The sequence below is a fragment of the Diceros bicornis genome, chromosome 26, assembly GCF_020826845.1.
Source record: "Diceros bicornis minor isolate mBicDic1 chromosome 26, mDicBic1.mat.cur, whole genome shotgun sequence".
In the NCBI taxonomy this organism is placed as follows: domain Eukaryota; kingdom Metazoa; phylum Chordata; class Mammalia; order Perissodactyla; family Rhinocerotidae; genus Diceros; species Diceros bicornis.
The window spans coordinates 44,592,027-44,613,290 of NC_080765.1; the positions used below are offsets into that span (position 1 = coordinate 44,592,027).

The 21,264-nt window shown below is 39.1% G+C and overlaps 1 protein-coding gene across 3 annotated transcripts in view; it reads left to right on the forward strand.

Moving 5' to 3' along the window:
• CREBBP (CREB binding protein) overlaps nucleotides 1-21,264 on the forward strand; it is a 132,157-nt gene that overhangs the window by 21,526 nt on the left and 89,367 nt on the right. For all 3 annotated transcript variants that reach the window (XM_058570167.1, XM_058570168.1, XM_058570166.1), the window contains exon 2: nucleotides 2,756-3,468. In XM_058570167.1, coding sequence (XP_058426150.1) covers nucleotides 2,756-3,468 — 713 coding nt within the window. The remainder of the gene's footprint in view (nucleotides 1-2,755; nucleotides 3,469-21,264) is intronic.

Consider the following 21,264-nt stretch of genomic DNA (forward strand, 5'->3'; position numbering starts at 1 on the left):
GTGTACGTGTGTGCACTTGCAAGTAATATTTAATTCCTCACAGCCAGGTAGGAAGAAATAGGTGTGTGTTAGAGGTGGTGTTTACTAGGTGTGTATGTACCGAGAACTTTGGAGGCTGAAAAGAGGGACTGGTGAGTTCTGCAGGAGACTTAGAAGACTAAAGAGTCTTCATAGTCACATGTTTAATCCGAGTGAGGGCCGAGGGTGGGGTTTTCTAGATTGAGAGAGAGAGAGCATCCAGAAGGAAGATGGCTGACTCACCTGACAGCTCACTGTGTTGTGACTGGAAGGTAGGGTGCGTCAGGAGGGCGGGTAGAGTGGACTGAGAAGTGGGGAGGGCCACTTCCTGATGGCCTCGTGTGCCATGTGAAGGAGTTTGAACTTCATCCATAGACATAAGGGAGATATCAAGATGCCTTCAGCTACAAGTTACATTAAACTCCAGCTAGAAGGGCTTAAATGATAGGAAATGTGTTTTCTCATGTTGCAAGAAGTCTGAAGGTAGGGATGTTCCACACTTGGATAATTCAACTCAGAGATGGCTTCACCAAGCCAGGTGTTTGTAGTGTTGGCTGCAGCCATCCTTAGTGTGTAAGTGAAGTCTCCTCTCCTGGTTGAAGACCGTTCCATGATGAAGTCTGGTGAAGAATAGGGAGATCTCTTTCTGAGCGTCCCTTACAATTAGGAAGGAAAACCTTTTCCAGAACTGTCTTGGCTGATTTGCCTTCAATGTCCTTAGCTGGGGTTGTGTCACCACAAAGGGAAGGTGATTGTGGAGGTGGGCTTCTCTGGTCAGTCTTACCCTTGTGGCCAGGAAGATGTTGCCCTTCCGTAGAGGAACCTCCAAGCACCCACCCTAGGGAGTTGTTGGGTAAGCAGTCATTAGGGTCTGCACCATGGAGAACAGTTTTCAATTTTCTAAAAGTGGATAGTGGGAGGAGGAGTGGCTGTGTTAAATTAAAAAAAAAAAGCCACGTGCTGTCATCACCTCACTTTACCAGTTCAACTCTTTCTTTTTGGAGTGTTACTTTCCAGCCACTGCCCACATGCGCTTACTTTAGTTCTAGTCTTACTCTATGTGCCATTTTGCATACAGTTTCCATTTACATGTTTTTATATAACATACAGACATTTTCCTACATTTCTGTAGTCTTCATAAGTGTTTTAATAGATGAATAATGTTTTATAATGTTATATAGCAATTTATTAAACCTTCTATCATTGGATAATAGTAATAATAATAGCTAATACTGAGCACTTCCCCCCACAGGCACTGTTTACGTGCTTTACATTCATTAATCCATTTAGTCCTCACAATAGCCCTGTGAGATTTAGTGGCCATTATTACCCCCAGTTTCCAGATGAGGAAACTGAGACACAGACAGTCTAAGTAACTTACCCAAGGTCACACAGCTAGTAAGTGGGGAGCTAGACGCAGAGCTGGGGTTCTCATGCAGGCAGTCTGGGGCTTGAGTCTGTAACCACTAGGCTACACTGCCTCTGGGTGTTGTTTGCACTTGTTCTGCTGTTACAGATAATACTACGATGAATGTATTTTTACATATCTTGTCCTTGGCACATGCACGTAAAGCCAGGTTGTTATGGGTTGAATAATGCGTTGTTGGTGAGAGGCTAGAGATGACATATATAGACCACATGTTAGAGAAATGTTATTTTGAGAGGAACCAGAAAAAAGGAGTTGCCTTAATTTTCATGTTTGATCACCAGGAAAGATGATCTCTTTTGTTTACTGTTTTATCTTCCTTTGTGATACATATCTGCTTATGTCTTTTGTGCATTTATACTTGGGAGTCAGTATGCTTCTCATCTTTCTGTATGATTGACATTAACCCCTTTCGTATGATATAGGTATTTTTTAAGCTTCTATTTTCTTTTACTTTTAACTGTTTTTAGTTTCTATATGTCTTTGTAATTATTTTCTGCAGCTTCAACACTTGGAGAAATCTCATTTTCTGTTCAGGCTAGTTTTTTTGATAATTTATCTTTTAAATATGTAATCACTTAAGGTTAGGCTTTACCTTCATTTCCCCAAATTTGCTGTTCATCTAACCTGATGCCCAATTGCTTTTTTTTTTTTTTACACACATTTCTTAAAAGCATTTTAACATTACAATTCATCAAATTTTTTAACTTCTCATTGTTTTCCTTTAATTTATACATCTGCCTTTATCCATACACCACACTATTTAATTATTGTTTTAGAATGTGTGATAAAATCAAGAAGGGCTAGCCCTCCTCTTGTCTCTGTTTAACTCTTCCTTCTTCAGAATTTGAAAAATATTCTTCCTTGTTTTATTTTCCAAAATGAACTTTCAAGTCATTTCTTTCTTTCTTTCTTTTTTTTGTTTTTGAGGAAGATTGGCCCTGAGCTAACATCTGTTGCCAATTTTCCTCTTTTTCTTTTTTCCCCCCAAAGCCCCAGTACGTAGTTGTATATCCTGGTTGTAGGTCCTTCTGGTTCTTCTATGTGGGACGCCGCCTCAGCATGGCTTGATGAGCAGTGAGTATGTCCGCCCCCAGGATTTGAACTGCCAAACCCCGGACTGCCAAAGTGGAGCGTGCGAACTTAACTGCTACGCCACCAGGCTGGCCCCGTCAAGTCATTTTGACATTATTCTTAAGACATGCTAGTGTCCATGTTAGATCCCCTTTACGTTAAGATCATAGTAATGTGACAGTTGGAGAGCTAGTCTGACTGCTTAGTTTCTCATTTCCATTTCTGTTTAATTTCTAGATTTTGGATCATTGTTTGACTTGGAAAATGATCTTCCCGATGAGCTGATCCCCAATGGAGGAGAATTAAGCCTTTTAAACAGTGGGAACCTTGTTCCAGATGCTGCTTCCAAACATAAACAACTGTCGGAGCTTCTGCGTGGAGGCAGTGGCTCTAGTATCAACCCAGGAATAGGAAATGTGAGCGCCAGCAGCCCCGTGCAGCAGGGCCTCGGTGGCCAGGCTCAAGGGCAGCCGAACAGTGGGAATATGGCCAGCCTAGGTGCCATGGGCAAGAGCCCTCTGAACCAGGGAGATTCTTCCGCCCCCAGCCTGCCCAAACAGGCAGCCAGCACCTCTGGGCCCACTCCCCCTGCTTCCCAAGCACTGAATCCGCAAGCACAAAAGCAAGTGGGGCTGGTGACCAGCAGCCCTGCCACATCGCAGACGGGACCTGGGATCTGCATGAATGCTAACTTTAACCAGGCCCACCCAGGCCTCCTCAGTAGTAACTCTGGCCATAGTTTAATGAACCAGGCCCAGCAAGGGCAGGCGCAAGTCATGAATGGATCTCTTGGGGCTGCTGGCAGAGGAAGGGGAGCTGGAATGCCGTACCCTGCTCCGGCTATGCAGGGTGCCACGAGCAGCGTGCTAGCCGAGACGTTAACGCAGGTTTCACCCCAAATGGCCAGTCATGCGGGACTGAACACGGCGCAGGCGGGAGGCATGACCAAGGTAAGTGAGCTTCAGTACTTTGAATGCTTCCTGCTAACCCGGGGCACTCAGGCTTTCCTCCTGCCTCTCTCGCTTGGAATAGACAGATTTGGTATCTGGAGCCCTTCTTTGTGGGTAAAGATCTGTGTCCCATGTCTTTAAAGTGGGAATTCTTAAGCCCACAGTAGAATAGCCTGCAGGTCAGACAGTTGAAAACATAGGGAATATGTTTGGGCTTATTGCCAGTTTTCAACCTCTGAGGAAAATGTGTGGAAATAGGACCACCTGGTTGAAAGAGGCACCTGCTGCTGGGAATCAGCTTTTTGTTGCATCAGTGAATCTGGTAAAGGCTGCTTGACTTCCACTTTACCTCACTGAGCAGGTTCTTACTCTATATTCCCTTTCCTCTTTACAACCACCTGGTGAAATGTCTGTTGTCACGGTCTCCATTTTACCAATGAAGAAACGTGTTCAAAGCTGGTCAGCTACCTGCCATGGATAGCAGGGAAGAGGTGGCATGGCAGAGCTAGGGGGCAGCATGAGCCCTCAGGTCCCAGAGGAAACTCCAGAGCAGTGGTTCTCAAAGTAAGGTCCCTGGGCCAGCAGCATCAGCATCACCCAAGAGCGTGTTAGAAGTGCAGAGCTACTGAATCAGAAACTGGGAGTGGGGCCCAGCATGGTGGGCTTTAAGAAGCCTCCAGGTCCTTGTGAGGTGTGCTCAAGGTTGAGAGCCCTGCTCTATGGAAAGGCCTGGGCTGGGGTTTGCAACCGCCAGCCGTGCATCTGGTATGTAGAGTAGGAACTGAACTTGGAGAGCAGGGAAGGCAAATGCCAAGATGGATCGGAGACAACTGGAAAAGATGAAAACTGACAAGGGAAGAAGAGTGCAGGCTGATTCCCACTGAAGTAACGAACACCACAGAGGCTCTGAGAAAGGGCTTCTAAACTGCAGCCACCAGGGCATCTATTTCAGGTAGTATTTGGTATAGCAAATTCCAGAACGGTAAAACAGTTTGGGCTCTTCTCTGGATTTGGTTAGTCCCAGGTAAGAGAAAGGGAGAAGTAAGAGGAGAACACAGTTTTCCCCCAGGATTGATTGTGAGCTTTAGGTGGCGGATACGGAGCCCAGTGACTGTCTTAGGTGAGGAGAGGATTTTTTTTAAACTTAAGAAAGAAAAGGGAAGTAACTTCCAAAATTAAAATTGCATTTATCTCTTGAAACAGTAGCGAAGGGCAATGTGAACTTAAATTTGAGTTGTCCCTGGCCTTTGAAGAGGGGTCTGTGTATGCATGTGCCTTTTAGAGTTGGGTGGAGAAGGGGTTTCTAATGGGTTAGGGTTCCTGCATAGATTGATGTTTGTTCCTTCCTAATTCACTCATCACTCCACTCCATGCTACCCAGTCACAAAAAAAAAAAACACCTTTTTAGTTTGGAGAATTTAATCATATACAAATACTTTTAAATCATATACATATATTTTCGTAGACATAATAGCATAATGCAAGGCTTCTCAAACTTTTTGATCTTGGGACTCCTAGATAATCTTAAAAATTATTAAAGGCCCTAAGGAGATTTCTTTAAAATGTGGATTTTATCTATCAATATTTGCCACATTAGATATGAAAACAGAGACTTTTAAAACACAGCACACATTCCATTTGCTGTTAAGCACAATAACATCACATGTCACAGAGCCTCTGGAAAACTCCTCTGTGTTCTTATGAGAGAATAGGAGTGAAAAGGGCAAAGAATGTCTTAGTATTTTATGAAAATAGTTTTGGGCCCTTGACCATACTTGGAGAGCCATTGATAATATGTATCCCTAGAAGTTAGACTTGGTATACCAAAACACAGTGCTGTTCTACATGTAAATAGATGGACAGTTCTTCATGTCATCAGATGTCCACTAAATATTCAAATGTTCAGTCGTCTTATGTGTCATAATTTGTTTTTACAGATTATTTTTCAAAATCTGAATAACCCAAATTTTAATTAATTGATATGGCTCTTAAGAATCTGTTAATCTCTAGGCCCCTTACAATTTATGTGTTGAAGAATCTGGTGGTTTTGTGTGTTGTTTTTTTGTTGTGGGGAGTTTCCCACAGTCTTTGCTTTGCTGATTCCATCTCGATCACTCCATGTTCCTCCATCTGCCCAGGTTTTTCATTTCTTTGTACAGAGCAATCTTTCTTTCAAACAACACTTTGTGAGTGTTCACTGTGTGGAAAGTGAGCTGCATTAGTGTTGTGGGGCAGTCACCACTGTTCCCTGTAGGTATCCCGCAGAGGCCTACAGCGAAGGAGGGGTGGGGACTGGGGGGTTGTCATGGCCTTAGTGGGACAAAAGAACAAATAATAGTGGTGGGCAAATAGTAAGAGCAAGAGACGTTCATTTTAAGCCATTCTTCTCTCTGACGATAGGGAGCCAAATAAGACTTTAAAATGCATACGGGAAAAGAAACTTTTTAAAGGTAATTTTGTTTTAAAAATTGTCATTACACAGGAAATGCATATTTCCTAAAAAATAAAAAATTTTTTAATAATAAAAAAAGAGCAGCCCCTCACACCTTACAGATAACCACTTCTGTATAGATATATTTGTTAACACACACATCCTTTTTAAATACCAAATGGAACCAAACTACATAAGCACCTTGCTGTTTTACCTAACAGTATACTCTAGATGCCTTGCCATATCAGTGCACACGGAGTTTTATTTGTCTCCTCTGATGACAAACGTTGGGATTGTTTCCGACTTCTGATGAGTACAAACAGTGCTGCAGTGAGTATGTCCTTGTGTAGGCATATCCACAGGCATCATGGAATAGATTCTGAAAAGCGAGATTACTGGGTCCGAGACCCAGTTAAAACTTTTCTTTTTAGAAAGTAATCATGCACATGGTTTAAAAACAAACAACCAAAAAAAAAAAAATAGCACTAAGGGTAAGAACTGAAAAGTCAGTCTCCCTTAATTCTTGACTTTTGGTTCTCCCAAATTCTCTCACCAAAGGGAACTACTATTTCTTATCTATTCTGCCAGGGATGGTCTGTGCATATAAAGGCATAGAGAGAGGTGTGTGTGTGTATGTGTGTGTGTAGATGTCTCCCCTAAACATAAAGAGGAGTATAATGTAACCTCTCTCTCTCTGGATGTGTGTATGCATGTATGGGGCACCTCCTTCCTGCCACTTTAACAATGAAGGTTGGAAGTGGTTCCTTGTTGGATAGAGCCCTCAGTCCTTCTTACTAGGTATGGGACAGCAGTAGTCCCTGATGTGGGTTTATCTTCATTTATAAGACTGGTGTCCTATTGGCTGGACACTTAGGTTGTTTGCAGCATTTTGCTTTATAACAGTTTTGATTTGTATATTCATCTTTGTGCAGCTCAGTGACTGTATCTGCTGGATAAATACTTGAAAGTGAAATTCCTGGATTGAAAGATATTGACATTTTTAATAAGCATAGATATTGCCAAATCCTCTCCAACAACATTGTGCAGATTATACCCTCACCAACACTGAAAATCATTCTTTTACTGATTTGTTGTTCTGTTAGGCAGATTGTCTCGTAAGCAAAATGTCTTTTCGTAAGTTCATGGGCATTTGTACTGTCCGTTTTTCTGATGTGTTGTTTCCCATTTTTTCATGTTGGTTTGTATTTTTAATATTCTTTGTATTAAAGGTTTATGTCTTTTAATAAATGTAAATTTTTCCCTCTTTTTTTATTTGCTGAAGTCTGTTTTACTAGGAATATGGCCACATAGGTCTACAATATGATAGTTTTGTGTTTTTACCAAATGGATGTTTTTAGCTTTTTTAGAAACAAATTTATCCATTTTTTTCCTTTATGGCATGGGTTTTATGTCATGTTTAGAAATGCTTTCTCTATTCCAAAATTATGAAATACTCTCCTTTATTTTTTCCCCTTATACTTTGGATCTTTAACTCAGAATTTATTTTGGCTTGAGTGAGTTATAGAGATCTAGCTGTATATTTTTTTCCAAATTATAGTCATCTCAGTACCATTTATTTAGATACTGCTAACCCAGCTTTTTTTCCCACTAATGGGAAAGACCATTTTTGGTATGTTTTGTTCAGTTTTCACATATATAGGGTTTGGGTCTAATTCTGGCCTCTTTCTTTTCGTTGGTCTTTGCTTATCCTATGTCAGCAACTTATTATCCTAGCTGTATAATGAATTTTAATATATGATGGAGCTGGTTGCCTTTTCAAGAATCCGGTATTTTCTTTGCCATTGTTATAAGATACTCTTCCAGACATGTGGTTCTCAGCCCTGTCTACACATCAGAATTATCTGGGGAGTTTTAGAAAAATATGATGCCTGAATCCCACTACAAACCAATTAAGTTAGAATCTCTGGGGTATGCATGAGCATTAATATTGTTTATAGTTCCTCACATGATTTGCATGGCAGTCAGGGTTGAGAACCACTGTTTAAGATAAACTTTAGGACTATTTTTCAAATTCTTAAAAACAAATGAAAATCTTGGGATTTGATTGGGGTTGTAGTAAACTTTATAAATCATTTAAGGAGGAATTTGACATTTTAGCAGTTTTGTGGCTTCCTGAGTCATCTCATGTTATACATACAAGTTATGCCTTTTTATGGAGTCTTAAGTTGTTCAGGAGCATAGTATAGTTTTCTCTATATAGGTAATACACTTTTCTTATTGTTTATTTTTGAATATGTTAATGGGTTTATTGTTGCTAATGGGGATAAGTTCTATTTCATTACCTAACTATTGTTTTAATATAGGAAAGATGTTGACATACATATGTCACTTTGGTAATTTGGCCACTTTATGGAATTCTCTTATTTCTTCTAATACTTTTTCAGGTGGTTCTCTTGGGTTTTCCTAGTAGACAGTCATCTTATGCATTATTGATACTTTTGTCTTCTCCTTGCCAGTACAGTGGTCCCTTGTTATTTATGGGGGATTGGTTCCAGGACCCTCCGAGGATACCAAAATCTGCAGATGCTCGAGTTTCTTACATAAAGTGGTGTAGTATTTGCATATAACCTACGCACATCCTCCCATATACAGTCAGCCCTCCATATTTGCGGGTTTTGTGTCTGTGGATACAGAGGGCTGACTGTATTCATTGTACTGTGCCATTTTATGTAAAGGACTTGAGTATCTGCAGATCTTGGTATCCACAGAGTTCCTGGAACCAATTCCCCATGGATATCGAGGGACAACTATACTTTAAATCATCTCTAGATTACTTATAATACTTAATGCAATGTAAATGCTGTGTAAATAGTTGTTTTACTGTATTGTTTAGGGAATAATGACAAGAAAGAAAAGTCTGTACATGTTTAGTATGGACGCAACCATCATAGGCCTTTCAGTCTGTGGTTGGTTGAACCCGCAGGTGGGGAACCCACAGATACGCAGGGCCAATAGTGTTTCTACCAATGTTTGTGCTCTTGGGCATCCCTGTCTTGTGTCTGACTTAAGTAGAGATGTGTCCAGTGTTTTATTATTAAGTAAGTGAGCTTTGATTTGCAGTCATTTTAAATTGGAACATAGTCTGTTCCTCATTGATTAGATGTTGGATTTTGTGAAATTCATTTTCCACGTCTATGGCGATTACCCTGTGATTTTTTTTCTCTTTTGTTACATTTAGGTGACATACTATCTTAGTACATTTCCTGATATCAAATTGAACCATCTCTGTAATTATGAAATTAAAAGTTAATGTATTGGGCCGGCCCCGTGGCTTAGCGGTTAAGTGCGCGCGCTCCACTACTGGCGCCCGGGTTCAGATCCCGGGTGCACAGGGACGCACCGCTTCTCCGGCCATGCTGAGGCCACGTCCCACATACAGCAACTAGAAGGATGTGCGACTATGACATACAACTATCTACTGGGGCTTTGGGGGAAAAAAGGAGGAGGATTGGCAATAGATGTTACCTCAGAGCTGGTCTTCCTCAGCAAAAAGAGGAGGATTAGCATGGATGTTAGCTCAGGGCTGATCTTCCTCACAAAAAAAAAAAAAAGTTAATGTATTGCTGAATTTCATTTGCTACTGTTTCATTTAGAATTTTTGCTTCTCACTAATCGATAGTGAGATTGATCCGTAGTTCTTGTTTGTGTTTTGTCAGGTTTTGATAGCAGTGTTATGTTGACTTGGTCAAAAAGAGTTTGGAAGCCTTTCACATTTGTTCTCTGGAATGGCTTACCATTTGAATGATCTGTTCCTTGAAGAATTCAGAGACTTCACCTGTGTGGGCCTGAACCTTTTTCTCCTTGGGGGTAACTTAAGATCTTTGGCAACACTTTTGCTATTTTCTGTAGATACTGGCCGTTTTAGACTTTTCATCTCTTGGTCAATATATTTTTCTTTTAGAAAAGTCTAAATTTACTTTGATTTTGAGAAAAACTCAAAATATTTAACTCTTTTACTCCTCATTAAAAGATATAAAGTGGGTGCTATGTGGGTACTATGTTCTATTCCCATGTTACAGATTAAGAAATGGAGGCACACATACATATGTGCCCCTTTACCCCTTTCACCCTCCCTCCACCCCCTTCCCCTCTGGTAACCACCAGTCTGTTCTCCTTATCTGTGTGTGTGTTTGTTTCTTCTGCGTATGAGTGAAATATGTGTGTGGTGATGGGTGGAAACTAGACTTTTGGTGGTGAACACGATGCAGTCTATATAGAAGCTAAAATATAATAATGTACACGTGAAACTGACACAATGTTATAAACCAACGTGACCTCAATATAATAAAACAAAATAAAAAGAAGAAATGGAGGCACCCAGAATGGAGGAAACGAAGGAAAGTTGAATAACTTTCCACAATCACAGAGCCAGTAGGTGGCAGCAGGATTGGATCCCACGTGGTGTGGCTAAGGGTCTCTTAATTGCTAGCCTGTGCAGCCTGTTCTTGGGTCAGTTTTACAATTTATTTATTTACTTATTTTTTATTTTTTTTTTGGTGAGGAAGATTGGCCCTGAACTAACATCTGTTGCCAGCCTTCCTCTGTTTTGTATGTGGGACGCTGCCAAAGCATGGCTTGATGAGCAGTGCATAGGTCCACACCTGGGATCCGAACCTGCGAACCCCAGGCCCCCAAAGCGGAGTGCATGCCACCAGGCCGGCGCCTATAATTTATATTTTAGTAGAAATTCTTTTCATCCAGTTAAGATTCATTAACTTAGAGTTGTGCAGAAATTCTTATCATTTTAGATTTTCTCAGTGTTTGTGATTATTTCCCCCTTCTCATTACTAATTTTGTGTGACTCTTAAAGAGAGAATTTAAAATAGAGAACATAAACCATTTCAACAACATGGCAGTAATATTAACAAGGCATGATATGATTAAAAAAAAACAAAATGAAACAATTTCTTCATTTCAGTAGTAGCAAAACTTGATATGTTATCTTTTTTTGGTAGCATATTCTAGTTTTATACTGGAAATAGCCCAAACACTTGTCTTTTAGAAGGCAAGCAAAAAGATAAATTTAAGTGGGCTTTAGAATCCATACAAACACTCAAGTTATTTTCCTGGTTACAGATGTTGATAGATGTTACTCTGCACAGAGAAGGTGGCAGAGGGAAACCAGAAACTGGTAAAAGGAAGAAGGTGGTGTGATGTATCTGTCCAAGGAATCCAGAATCTTTCTAATTCTAAGGTTGATAAAAATGCGCTTTTGTGGCCTTAGAAATCCTTTAGTCCTTTCTTATGAAAGTCACAAATCTGAAAAGGGACCAAAATAGTTGGTAAGGTAAGCCTTCTTCACAGGGAGTGAGACTAGGGCTTATTTTTTGATAAGGTTTTTGAAATCTTTTTTAGAAAGTGGTCAGAAAACATAGAGTTTTGCTTTTGCCTAGAGCTCTCCCTAAGAGGTAAACGTTTTGATTTAGATCCAGACCCTCTGGACCCAGTCACCCAACATTGTGGTCAGAGAGGATAAAGCAGTGGCTCTGAGACTGGAGTGTCCAGCAGAATCACTGCAGGCTTGTTAACTCAGAATCCTGGGCCCCTCCCCAGAGTTCCTGATTCAGCAGATTTGAGGTGGGGCCTGAGAATTTTCCTTTCTTGCCAGCTGCCAGATAACCCTAGTTGTGCTGGTCAGGGACCACGCTCTGAGCACCTGTGTGCTCAAGGAATTGATTAGCAGAGTATAGTCAGTAAAGAATTAGTAGAACCAGGATGGCTATTAAAGTAATGAATGACTCATCCCCCTTCTCTATTTTGGAACAATAATTGGAAATTTCTACTATTTAATACCAAGAGAAATAATACTGTACATTTGTGTGATGCTTTTCTCTTTTTCATGTAATATCATCTGATCTTTAAAATAATGCAAAGAAAATAAGGGAATTTTATATTAAGTAAATCCTATTTTGGCCTTTTATAAAAGATCTATGAGAACTTCTGTACAAACCTTATGGTAATCACAAAAAAAAGTTCAAAGCAGAGACATGAAACATAAAAAAACCTAAAAAACTGAGAAAATATCACTGAAACTGACCAAACTGAAATGGCAGACAGAAACACAAGGGAAGAAAAATAATAGAAATATAGAGAAATCAGAAAACAAAAGATAAAATGGCAATATTAAGCCCTCATATATCAAATCATTGTAAATGCAATGAATATAAATGGTCACTTTATAGAATGAAAAGACTGAAAGCTTTGAATTAATACAGTGTGCTGTGGGATGTATATAGCTGCTGTAGGGACAGGTCTTGGGTAGAAATATTAAGCATTCTTGTTACCCACTTAGTAGTCTTATCGTGACTTTAATGGAAGATGATCATAGTTGTCCTGTGATTCAGAATGTGCTAACTTCCCTGATCGTTATCCATGAATTTATTTCTTTTAAAATCTTTTTAATTAGATGAGATTGTGTATGTATATGAAGTGTCTTGACCACAGTAAGTTCTTGATATGTTTATTGTTGTTAGCAGCAGCAGCAACCTGACTGCCTTCCCCAGGTGCAGTCCAGCTTGGTGCTTAGAAGCAGAGCATGGGCTCTGGAGTAGCTGCCTCAGTTCAAGTCCAGGCTCCGCTAATTATTAGCCGTGAGAAAATTACAAAGCCGTTCTGGGTCTTAGATTTTTTGGCTTTTAGATAAGGGTAATAGTAGTACCTGCCTTTGAGAATTGTGTAGATTAAAATGGGATAATAATAATCTCTCTCATGGAATTGTACTCATTAAATGAGATTGTGCATGTATAATTCTTAGCACAGTGCCTGGGTTCGCTGAAAAACTTTCAGAGAAAGTGGGTTAGTTAGCTGGCTGGGTGCTTTCTTACATAAAGGATTTGAGATAACCACAAAACATTTCAAGTGGTAATGAGACTGCTTTTCCAATGTTTTCAAAGAATATTTTCCAGTAATAAAAATAGTTGACGTTTATTATACAAGATTTGAAAGTCTAGAGAAGAAAACATTGGCCATAATCCTATCATCCAGTTCATAATTACTGTTAATTTTTTTATGTTTTCCCTACCAGTCTTTTATGTGTAATTATGTGTCTCTTTTTAAAGTCACAGTTGGAGTCATATTTCTTTTTTCCAGTTAACTTTGTAACTGATTATTTTCTGTAACACAGACTGAATGAATGTTTTGTATAATAGCAACATTGAATACTTGGATAGGTCTCCTGGTGGCTACTTTGAAGAGTAATACTTATAAGAAAAACCAGTCAACCTTGTTACTTTCCAACTAAAGATCAACCATTAGGATCTGGAGTTAAAGACCTGCATGTATTAATTTTTAAAATACTTTATTGTTTTACTTTTGGAGGTGTAATTTATGTAGAGTGAAATGCACAGATCTTAAGGGTTATAGTTTAATGTGTTTGTCAAAACTCATGTAACCCACACCGCTATCAAGATACAGGGCATTTCCATTACCCCAGAAAATTCCTTTGTATTCCTCACTTTTCCTGCCCCTCCACCCCGACGTTCACTAGTGATTTCTTTCACCATGGATGAGTTTTGCCTGTTCTCAGACTTCCTATAAATGGAATCATACAGTATGTACTTTTTTTTTGCAGTGCTACTTTTGCTCATGGTGTGTTTTTGACATTCATCCATGTTGTTGCCTGAATCAGTAGTTCTTTTTGTTGCTAAATAGTATTCTGTTGTATGAATGTACCATGATTTGCTCATCCAGTCTCCTATTCATGGACATTATGGTGGTTTCCAGTTTGGAGCTATTGAGAATAAAGCTCTGTGATCGTTTTTGTACAGGTCTTTGTGTAGACATATAAATTTTCCTTTCTCTTGGATAAATAACTAGGAATGGAATTGACTGCATAAGTAGAGGTCTGTTTCTGGCATCTCCAGTCTAGTCCAGGCAGGAGTCAGCAGACTGAAGCCCATGGGCCAGAGCTGTTTTTACACAGCCCACAACTTAGGAGTGGTTTTTATATTTTTAAAGGATTGAGGGGTGGAAACCATAGGTTGCCGGCTAAGACTAAAATATTTACTAACTGGCCCTTTACAGAAAAAGTCTGCCACACCTTTGTAGTCTATTCTGTTGGTCTATCTGGCCATTTCTTTAGCTTTATAGTAAGTATTAAAATCAAGTTATTTAGTTGCTCATTTTCATTTCTGTTTAATTTCTAGATTTTGTATCGTTGTTTGACTTGTTTGTTGCTAATATGGAGAAATATAATTGATTTTTCTGTATTAACATTATGTCCTGTAATAACCTTGCTAAACTCACTTATTCTGTTAGTTATTTGATAGATGCCTTAGAATTGTCTAGGTCATGTTGTCTTTCAATAAAGACAGTTTTACTTCCTTCTAATCTATATGCCTTTTATTTTGCTGAGTTTTCTGCTCTGTCTGAGACCTACGGTACAATGTTTGGTAAAAGTGAGAGCGTGCATCCCTTGTCTTGTTCCTGATGTGTAGAGGAAAGCATTCAGTCGTTTATTATTAAGTATGGTGTTAGTTTTAGGCTTTTTAACATATCCTTCATCAGGTTGAGGAAGGCTCCTACTGTTTCTAGGGGCTTTTTTGCTGGGTCTTTTGATCATAAATGATTGCTGAATTTCATCAAATACTTTTTCTGCATCTATTGAGATGATCATAGGTCTTTTCTTTATTCTGTTAATGTGGTGAAGTACATCTTTCTGCATGTTGAACCAACGTTACATTCCTGGGTTAAGTGCTGCATTATCTTTTCATAGATTACTGGATCTGGGTTATTAAAGTATTGTTCATGATTTGCACATCTGTATTCATGAGGGATAGGGGTCTGTATTTTCTTTCCTTCATGTCCTTATTTGGTTTTGATATAAAGAATATACTGGCTTCATAAAATTACTTGAGAATTGCTCCCTCTTTCCTTCTTTTCTGAAAGAGTTTGTGTAAGATTACTAATATTTATTCCTTAAATGTTTGATAAAATTCACCAGTGAAACTATCTGGGTCTAGAGTTTTCCTTAGGGGAAGGTTTTTAATTATGATTCAGTCAGTTTAATAGGTACAGGCTATTCAAATTTTTCATTTCTTCTTGTGTTAATTTTGGTAATTTGTGTCTTTCAAGGAATTTATCCATTTCTTCTAAGTTCTTGGATTTATGTGGCATAAAGATGTTCATAATAGTCCCCTCATTTCCTTTTAATGCCTGCAGGATCTTTAATAATGTCCAGTGCCCCCCTTTTCAATCTGATATTTACAATTTGTGTTTCTCTCTTTTGTTTTTCTCTGATCAACTTGGGTAGGAGTTTGTCAAGTTTACTGATATTTTCAAACAACCAACTTTTGATTTGTTGATTTTCTCTTTGTTTTCTATAGAATTGATTCTCTTTGTTATTTTCTTTCTTCTGCTTACTTTGAGTTTTCTTTTCTTTTTTTTTTTTGTGAGGAAGATCAGCCCTGAGCTAACATCCATGCTAATCCTCCTCTTTTTGCTGAGGAAGACCGGCTCTGAGCTAACATTTGTTGCCAATCCTCCTCCTTTTTTTCCCCAAAGCCCCAGTAGATAGTTGTATGTCATAGTTGCACATCCTTCTAGTTGCTGTATGTGGGACGTGGCCTCAGCATGGCCGGACAAGCGGTGTGTCAGTGCGTGCCCGGGGTCCGAACCCCAGGCCGCCAGTAGCGGAGCACGTGCACTTAACCACTAAGCCACGGGGCCGGCCCCTACTTTGGGTTTTCTTTACTCTTTCTGGCTTCTTGGTGTAGGCACTTAGATCATTGATTTTAGACTTTTCCAATGTTAACATATGAGCAATAAATTCTAGCCTAAATATTGCTCTACACTGCAACCCATAAATTTTGACATGTTTTGTTTTTGTTATCATTTAGTTCAAAATATTTTTATATTTTACTTGTAATTTCTTCTTTGACTCATGTTTTTATGTGGAAGTGTGTTGCTTAATTTTCAGATATTTTGGAATTTTGCAGATATTATTTTGTTATTGATTTCTAATTCCATTGTGGTCAGAAAACTTGCTCTATATGATTTTGTCCTTTGAAATTTATTGAAATTTGTTTTATGGCCCAACATATTGTCTGTCTTGATGAATGTTTTACCTATGCTTGAAAAAAAAATGTTTATCCTACAGCTGTAGGTTGTAAATGTCAATTAGAGTTAAGTTGGTTGATTGTGTTCGAGTCAGTTATATCCTTACTGATTTTTTTGTCTCTTCTATCAGAGAGGAGTATTAAAATATCCAACCATAATTATAGATTTGTCTGTTTTTCCTTTAGTTAGAATAAAATCTGACTACTTATTTTATGTATTTTGAAGCTCTTTCATTAAGTGAATATACATTTTGGATTATTTTGTCTTCGTGATGAATTGAGCCTTTTGTCATCCTAAAATGTTCCTCTTTATTTCTGTTATTTTTGGCTTGAAATCTACTTTGTCTCATTTACATAGCTGCTCCTAGTTTCTTGTGATTAATATTTGCAAAGTATATCTTTTTTACCCTTTTGAAGTGTGTCTCTTATAAAGAGCATATAGTTGGAACTTGTTTTTAATTCATTCTGACAATCTCAGTCTTTTAATGGAGTGTTCAGTTTATTTATATTCAGTGTTGATTTAGTTGGATTGAGGTCTCCCATCTTGCTGTTTGTTTTATGTTTGTCCCGTCTTTGTTTTGTTCTTTCCCTGCCCTTCTCTTAAAGTCTGATTCCAATATCTCTGTCATCTTTGTGTTGGTTTCATTTGTGATCTTTTGTTTGTTTAAATATATAATTTTGGTTACGAGTCATATTTTCCTGCGTCTTGGCATGTTCAGTAATTTTTTACTATGTAGTGGACATTGTGAGTATGTTGCTGAACATGAGTTTAGTTGTCTTCCTTTAGAGAGTGTTGGGTTTTGTTCTGGCAAACATTTGACTCACAGATCAGTTTGATCCTTTCAAGGCTTGTTTTTAAACTTTCTCAAGGCAGTTCTTGAGGAGCCCTGCTCCTTAGACATGGTCTTTTTGGGGTCTTAGTTCAATTCCTAGCATGTTCAGCAAGATCTTGAACCTCTGGCTGGTCAGAACTTCTGTGTCTCCAGCACTGGGCTTCTCTGGAATCTGTTCAGTGCACAATTCCTTAGTAGTAGCTGACCACAGGCTCTCTTAAGCCTCTCCTCAAACTCTTCCCTGGGCCTACTCTCTGTTGCCTGTGGATCTCTGTATTTTGTTGTTTGTTGCCTGTGGTTTCTTAGTTGGGAAACTTGCCTGATCTGAATGAACAAATAGAATTTCTGGAGGGGGTCTGAAGCTGTGAGCCTGACCCTCAGGCCAGCCCCCACTGTGGCAAGCTCAGCAGCTTGAGAGATGGGCTAAAGGGACAGGCTTCCCCAGGTGTGGCAGGAGACAGCAGCGGATTACGAGGAAGTTTGGAAACATCATCGCATCTAAGCTTTAAAGTTACCCTGTAATTACTTAATAGGTGAAAAGTTTGAAGCACAGAAATCAGATATTTTACGTAGGATCACAGTTGGGAGATGGTGGCCTGGTATTCAAACCCAGGGTCTTTCTGAAGCCTCTGCTCTTTGTATTCCTCTCCGGTGCTTTTCCACTAGTACAGACATTTTTAGGAATCGTTCTCAAACCCAGCCATTAACCTATCTCTCAGACTTGAGCAAAGATTAGGGTAGTGATTCCTAAACTTTAATGATTTACGGATCACCTGGGGATCTTGTTAAGATGCAAATTCTGATTTGGGAAGTCTTGGGGGTGGGGCGCTGTGCCTTGTTTTTCTAATCAGCTCTGGGAGGGGCTGGTGCTCTGGCTGTGCTCTCCAGGCACTGTGATCTGCCCTCTGTCTTCATGATGTGAGCTTACGTTAGGGTATATCATGGGTGCCCATTGGTGATTGGATGCGTCACACTTCAAAAGTTATGTCTGTTATTTCCTTCCTTGTTCAGTATAGAAAGGTGGGAAGTGCTAAACCTAACATTCTTTATGTAAATGGGTTCAAAGCATGACTTCAAGGATCGACTTCTCCAAAATGTTTCTGCAATAATTTGGAAAGAGTTAGTTTACTGTAGACAGTAATTTGCTGTCCATCTGTCACCAAGTTAAAACATTTAGGGTTTTTATGTTGATTACCCTGTAATACTTCTGGCATTTTTCAGAATTATATAATGACTATAACATAAAATTTCAATATGGTCCTGTTATGAACAAGGATAACAGTTACTGTATTTACTCTTCCTGAGTTATAGTAAGAGAAGAGCAAGCAAATGTCACTCCTCCTAGGGAGTGACGTTTCTCAGGTGCCCATTGTGTTGCTGGGCTCTGTGTTGGGTGCTTTGCAACATGGTCTTGCTTTATCTCATGTTTAATAATCCTGTGAGGTAGGTGCCATATCTGTTTTACACATGAAATAAAATATTCTGAGCCACTGTCCTGCCTCCCAGGAAATTATTCAAGATGACACATGTTAGAAAGTGGCAGACTTTGACTTACAATCCAATCCGCCTGTGTCTGACTCCGAAGTCTCTATTTTTTCTACTACCATTTTGTCTGTAATATAGCAGAATTCAAAATGTGGTGGGCAAGTGCGTAGGGCCTAATTTTCCTGTGTGTGGATCAGGTTTTCCCCCCATCTACAAAATGTATAGGAGAGATAACTTGGAGAGTGAGTCTAATTTCCCAGGAGTATGTTTTGTCGTACAAAAGGATTTACTGCTTACACCTTCCTAGAAACACACCCATGTATACTGTGAGCCCTGCCTGTGGTCTGATTGATTGGGCTGTGGCGCTCAATCTGAAATATTAATTCAGCTAAGCAGGTTTTGCAAGACCCATAAAGAAGTTGACTTTTCTGACTAGTGAAAAATGTGTGTTTACTTCATGTGGAGGAGGCCAACGTAATTATAATTTCTTTAAACATGATTTTAGAAAATGATCTTGCCTCTTAAATATTTTTGTTACGTTACTATAGCAAAAAAAAAAGGTTTTATTTGTGACTTTCTGGGTGTTTTATTTTCAAAATCCACAAAAGAACAAAGAATAATATAATCAACACCCATGTTTCCATTAGTCAGAGTTAACACATGTTGATATTTACTAGATTTTTTAAATAGTTTTTTCCACTTTTAAAGCATACTTTTGTTTTTTAGAACAATTTTAGATTTACAGAAAAATTGGAACAGAGGATTCCTATATCTCTCCCCTTACCTCCCCCCAATTACACAGTTTCCCCTAATATTAACATCTTATATTAGTATGGTACATTTGTCACAATTAATGAACCAATATTGATACATTATTATTAACTGAAATCCATACAAATTTCCTTAATTTTTCTCTAATGTCTTCCTTCTGTTTTAGGATTCCATCCAGGATACCACATTACATTTAATTGTCCTGTCTCCTTAGGCTCCTCTTGGCTGTGACATTTTCTCAGACTTGCCTAGTATTTGATGACCTTGACAGTTTTGAGGAGGACTAGTCAGGTATATTTAGGATGCCCCTTTATTGGAATTTTTCTGATGTTTTTCTCGTGACAAGACTGGGGTTATGTGCTTACGAGGTTATGGAAGGAAGATCATAAAGTGCCATTTTTATCACATTGTGTCAAGGGTGCATACTACCGGCATGACTTACTGCCGCGGTTGATGTTGCCCTTGATCACCTGGCTGAGGTAGTGTCAGTTGGCTGTCTCTGCTGTAGCGTGCCTCCTTCTTCCCCCTCTGTCCTGTCCTCTGTGGAAGGAAATCACTTTGCGCAGCCCACACTCGGGGGTGAGGGTTGTGCTCTACTCCTTTACTGTGGAGTGTGTACTTAATTTATTTGGAATGCTTCTGCATGGAAGATTTATCTTCATATTTTTTTAATAAATAAACTTTAACAGACTAAAAATATAAATGTCTTATACATGATATACATATTCATCTCACTGTTTAAAAAAACTTGGTTTTATTAAAATTAATACATATAGATTTGATTCATTTATTTTTAACTTCTATTCCTATGACTTTTTAAATTCTTCATTGTATTTTTTCATTTACAGTTTTTCTCTATTGTTTGTGCAAACTTTTTTTTTTTTTTTTTTTTTTGTGAGGAGATCAGCCCTGTGCTAACATCTGCCAATCCTCCTCTTTTTGCTGAGGAAGACTGGCCCTGAGCTAACATCCATGCCCATCTTCCTCCACTTTATATGGGATGCTGCCACAGCATGGCCTGTCAAGCAGTGTGTCAGTGCACGCCCGGGATCCGAACTGGCGCACCCTGGGCCGCCGCAGCAGAGCGCACGCACTTAACCGCTTGCGCCACCGGGCCGGCCCCTGTTTGTGCAAATTTTTGAAAGTACACTTGACACTCTAAAAACTTAGAAGAGGTTCAAATAGTGGGTGTGACTGAATCTCAGAAACAAGAGGTTTTGTCTTAGTAATTTTTTAAATAAAGATGTACTCGCAAATACAGTTTCCCCGAAGCATCTTTGATCGTCTTTGATTTGCTTGGTAAAATGCATTGTGTGCACAAAAATTCCTTTTTTTTTTTTTGGTTGCCTGCTGAGGAGTTAGCACCTTTCCTGAATGTTCTAATGAGGCAAGTGACCAGAGTGCTCTAAACAGTACCTGAGCAGAGCTGTGAATTGAATGTTGATGATATTTCCTATTCAGGAGTTACAAATAATTATCAGTGGATTGTAATTCCAAGGCTATAGTTCTCTGTGTGTGTGTGTGTGTATACACACACACACACACACACACATCTGTGCATATTATTATGTATTTTAGGATAAGAATGTGGCACTTGAGTTTGTGGCTTTTGAAAAATGGCGCATGATCTGAAGTTATGTGTTTGTGTTGGTTGCTTTGTTATGTACCAAGTGGAAACTTCATGCCCTCAGTAATGAACTGTATTATTCATTTCGTGTTCTTCTGCCAAGTGTATGAAGAATGAACTGGAAAACAAGCCAGCTTAAATCCTTTTTAAAACAAGGCAAGAGATAGATAATACTGGGAAATGCCAACTTCAAACATAGTCTTGGAATTATTGACTTTCTCAATTGTTACAGTTAGGATGCATGCCTGTTTTCAGTATTGTAGAAAATCTCTTCGCTTTAGAGAATCCTGTCTGATGTTACAGATTTTCTGTGCTCTATTTTTGGAAAGAAATCTTAAAGCCACCTCAAGATTGCACAGTACTTTGTGGTTTTCAGAGCATTTTGCTATGTGCTATTTCATTGAAGTCAGACACAGACCAGTCAGAGCAGCCCTGTGTGCATGGCGTCCAGGGTGTCTGATCTCAGCAGGGAGCAACCGTTCTGATAGGGGTCTGGGGGAAGCCCTGGGGCATAGAGATAAGGGACAGGCCAAGGGGAGGTTACCGAGCAGAGCGTGTTTTCTCCCCTGAAAA